The sequence below is a fragment of the Octopus bimaculoides genome, chromosome 24 (assembly GCF_001194135.2).
Source record: "Octopus bimaculoides isolate UCB-OBI-ISO-001 chromosome 24, ASM119413v2, whole genome shotgun sequence".
Lineage (NCBI taxonomy): Eukaryota > Metazoa > Mollusca > Cephalopoda > Octopoda > Octopodidae > Octopus > Octopus bimaculoides.
Window position 1 is genome coordinate 8306275 of NC_069004.1, and position 3837 is coordinate 8310111.

Sequence of the window (3837 nt, forward strand, 5' to 3'; positions counted from 1 at the left end):
AAGTGGAGGTTTCAAATCAATGCTAGAAATTACAAAAGACATTATTAAATATTTTGTGTGTGTGTGTGTGTGCAAAGAAAGGGCAAAAAGGCAGCCTTCACATAGTAACCAGATCTCCCTCATATATTTATAGTAAATGCAATATTTGAAGTAAATTTAAGTATCTTAATTTTCACATGAAAATTGTTGCTGCTTTGGTGGCCCAGTTGGTAAGGGTGTTTAAAAGTAGTAACAAGATACCAGCAGAGGTTTCTAATCTCTGCCAGGAATTACAGGGGGTCTTATTAAACATTTTCATTTTTTATCTCTAGAGATTAAAAAAAAAAATGAAAAATTTTAGTAAGACCCCCTTAATGCAGGCCCTGGGTAGGATTGAACCCTGCCCAGGATGTTGAATGTCTAATTGTGTCTCTACCCACGAGACCAACAACACACCCAACATTAATGTAGTAAATTAAGAGATATTTAAATCTATCATAACTAAAGATAAAAAACAAAAACTATCTCATCACAGCTGTAGCTCAGTAATTAATCTCAAATTAGGGACCTGTTTAGATGCCTTTGCAGGTAAGGACATTGATTAGTAAGTAGAGATTTAATGCACTGGGAGAGGGTTTCAATCTGTAACTCTCCCAAGGAATTACAAGAGCAGTGGAGTGCGGGGAGTAAATATTTTATTTTAAAAAATTTCAAATTTTTATAAACACCAAGGATAGTGCTCCTGGAAGGGATTGAACCTTGCTCAGGCTGTGTAATACAGCGTGTGCAACTACCCACATGACAACAACACTAAAAGCAGGCAAAACAGGAGCTATTTAAATTGATTTATATATCATATATTTTTTTTCTTTTACTACCATCAAGATCTGCTTCTGCGGTCAGATTCACCCAGGTTTGTGCCCACAGCTTCCTTGGTCACCGTTCTGACCTCCTACTCAACCGAGCATCTGAAAGATCTCTATATAAATGGGAGTGTATGATTGTAAATTTGTCGCTGAAATGGTATTTCCTGAAGAAAAACAAATTTGATTTTTGAAATCTGTGGCTCATAATCAAGGGATTGCAGGTTCGAATCTCAGAGCAGGCGATGTGTATGTTTATGATCAAAACACCTAAGCAGAAGGTAGGGGCAAACTTCTGCAGACTCTTTCACCACAACTTTCTCTCACTCTTTCCTCCTGCATCTAGCAGCTCACCTGTAACAGACTGGCGTCCTGTCTAGGTGGGGAAACTATACGCCAATGAAACCAGGCATGGCTCAAGAAAGAACAAACAACAATATAACAGCATTATGGTTTCTATTTTGTATGAATATGTTTCAGAACATTTCTATCCATACGAGAATGACTTACCACTGATATTGGAGTGAAATGGTTTCTCACCTGTACAATCGTACCTGTGAGTAGTTAAGGTATTTCCATGAGAGAATAATTTACCACAGATATCGTAATTAAATTGATTCAACACTTGTGTGAATATGTTTGTTACTATCAAAGTGAAAACAAAAAGGAAAAAAGCTCTACTTCATGTCTTAACCCTTTAGCATTTAAACCGGTCATATCCGGCCAAAAGTATTCTGCCTATTCTATGTTCAAACTGGCCAGATCTGGTCTTTCACACCAACCCTACAATATCGTTTTAAAAATTAACAGCTACCTCATCAAAATCTCATAGCTACGAGATAATGCATGATTAGTTCAAAACAATGTGGATAAAAAAGCATTAATTATGGCAGAATAATGTGAACACTAAAGGGTTAAACAGGTCATATGTATAGTTTGCTTTAGGGAATATGGTTTTTGTGGCTGGCTGCCCTACATATCACCATCAATTTCACAGTATATTGGATGTCTTTTACTTTGGAGCCAGCACTAGAGAGGCTGTCATGTTGCTGGCAACTTTAGAGTGCTGATGTATCTGTCCATTTGTCACTCACTTCACAAAGGACGTTTTTGAGTTGATGAGTTATTTATTACAGATATCACTGTTATAAATTTTTTTTTTAGAACCAATACGTTTGTGTTTAGTTAAAGCACAACTATGAGAAAATGATTTGCCACAGATGTCACAGTGATATAGTTTTTTACCTGTATGAATGTATTTGTGACTACTTAAAGCAGTACTTAAGGAGAATGATATACCACATATATTACACTGATATGGTTTTTCTCCTGTATGAATGTGGTTGTGCTTAGTTAGATTACAATTTTGGGAGAAAGATTTACCACAAATATCACACTTATAGGGTTTGTCTCCTGTATGAATACGTCTATGAATTGTTAAATGAGTTGTTTGAGAAAATGATTTATCACACATCTCACAGTGATATGGTTTCTCACCTGTATGAGTACGACTATGAACAGTTAAATAACCTGCCTCAGAGAAAGATTTACCGCAGATGTTACAATCATATGGTTTCTCTCCTGTATGAGTGTATTTATGTTTAGTTAAGAGATAATTCTTTAGGAACGATTTACCACAGATATTACAGTGGAAAGGCTTTACTCCTGTATGAACACGTTTATGAGAAGTTAATATATTTCTACTAGTGTATGATTTACCACAGATATCACAGGGATGCAGCTTTTTTCCAGTATGAGTCAATTTATGTTCAGTTAAATCACCTGTTTCAGAGAATGGTTTACCACAGATATCACAGTGATATGGCCTATCACCAGAATGAAGACGCGAATGCTTTGTTAGAGCCTGCTTGCTAGAGAGCGATTTCCCACAGACATCACAATGGAATGGTTTCTCTCCTTTGTGAGTTAGTTTATGATTTCTAAATTGATTATTTTGAGAGAATGATTTCCCGCAGATATCACATCGGTATGGCTTTTCTCCTGTGTGAATACATTTATTAACAGTTAATGCATTTTTACTAGTGTATGATTTACCACAGATATCACAGGTATATGATTTCTCTTTTGTGTGAATACGTTTGCTGTGTATCGTCAAGTCAGTAGTTCCTGAGAATGATTTACCACAAATATCACAGTGATATAGTTTTTTCCCTGTATGAATACATTTGTGGCCAGTTACTTCACTTGCATAAGCAAACGATTCACCACAGATATCACACTGATATGTTTTTTCTCCTGTGTGAATACGCTTGTGAACAGTTAATCCACTTCCATTAATGAATGATTTACCACAGATATCGCAGCGATATGGTTTCTCTCCTGTATGTACCCGTCTCTTGTGTAGCGTTAATGTACTTGCTTGAGAGAATGATTTAGCACAGACGTCACATTGATATGGTTTTTCCCCTGTATGAACACGTTTATGGCCTCTTAATGCACTTCTATCTGTGAATGATTTACTGCAAATATCACACTGGTAAGGTTTCTCTCCTGTATGAATGTATTTGTGCTTAATTAAAGTAGTTCTAGCAGCGAACGATTCACCACAGATATCACAGCGATAAGGTTTCTCTCCGGTATGAGTACGTCTGTGAGAATGTAAATGAACTTTTTGAAAGAATGATTTTCCACAGAAATCACAGTGATACGACCTCTCTCCTGTATGAATGTATTTGTGTTTAGTTAAATTACCTTTTTCAGAGAATGATTCACCACAAATATTACACTCAAATGGCTTCTCACCTGTGTGAATACGAATGTGCCTAGTTAGGCCACTACTTCGAGAGAAGGACTTACCACAGATATCACAGTGATATAGCATTTCACCTGTATGAGTACGTTTGTGATCATCTAAATGACTTCTGTTAGCGAATGTTCTACCACAGATATTACATTCATAAGGTCTTTCTCCAGTATGGATACGTTTATGAGTAATTAAGATTTGTGATCTAGAGAATGCTTTACCACAGACATC

General features: G+C 36.3%; 1 protein-coding gene across 1 annotated transcript in view; it reads right to left on the reverse strand.

Moving 5' to 3' along the window:
• Positions 1-3837, reverse strand: part of LOC106868272 (zinc finger protein OZF) — a 5665-nt gene that overhangs the window by 1480 nt on the left and 348 nt on the right. Inside the window, exons 2-5 of the mRNA XM_052976505.1 lie at positions 3219-3521; positions 2340-3014; positions 2016-2255; positions 1353-1487 (exon numbers count right to left, since the gene is read on the reverse strand). Coding sequence (XP_052832465.1) covers positions 1353-1487; positions 2016-2255; positions 2340-3014; positions 3219-3521 — 1353 coding nt within the window. The remainder of the gene's footprint in view (positions 1-1352; positions 1488-2015; positions 2256-2339; positions 3015-3218; positions 3522-3837) is intronic.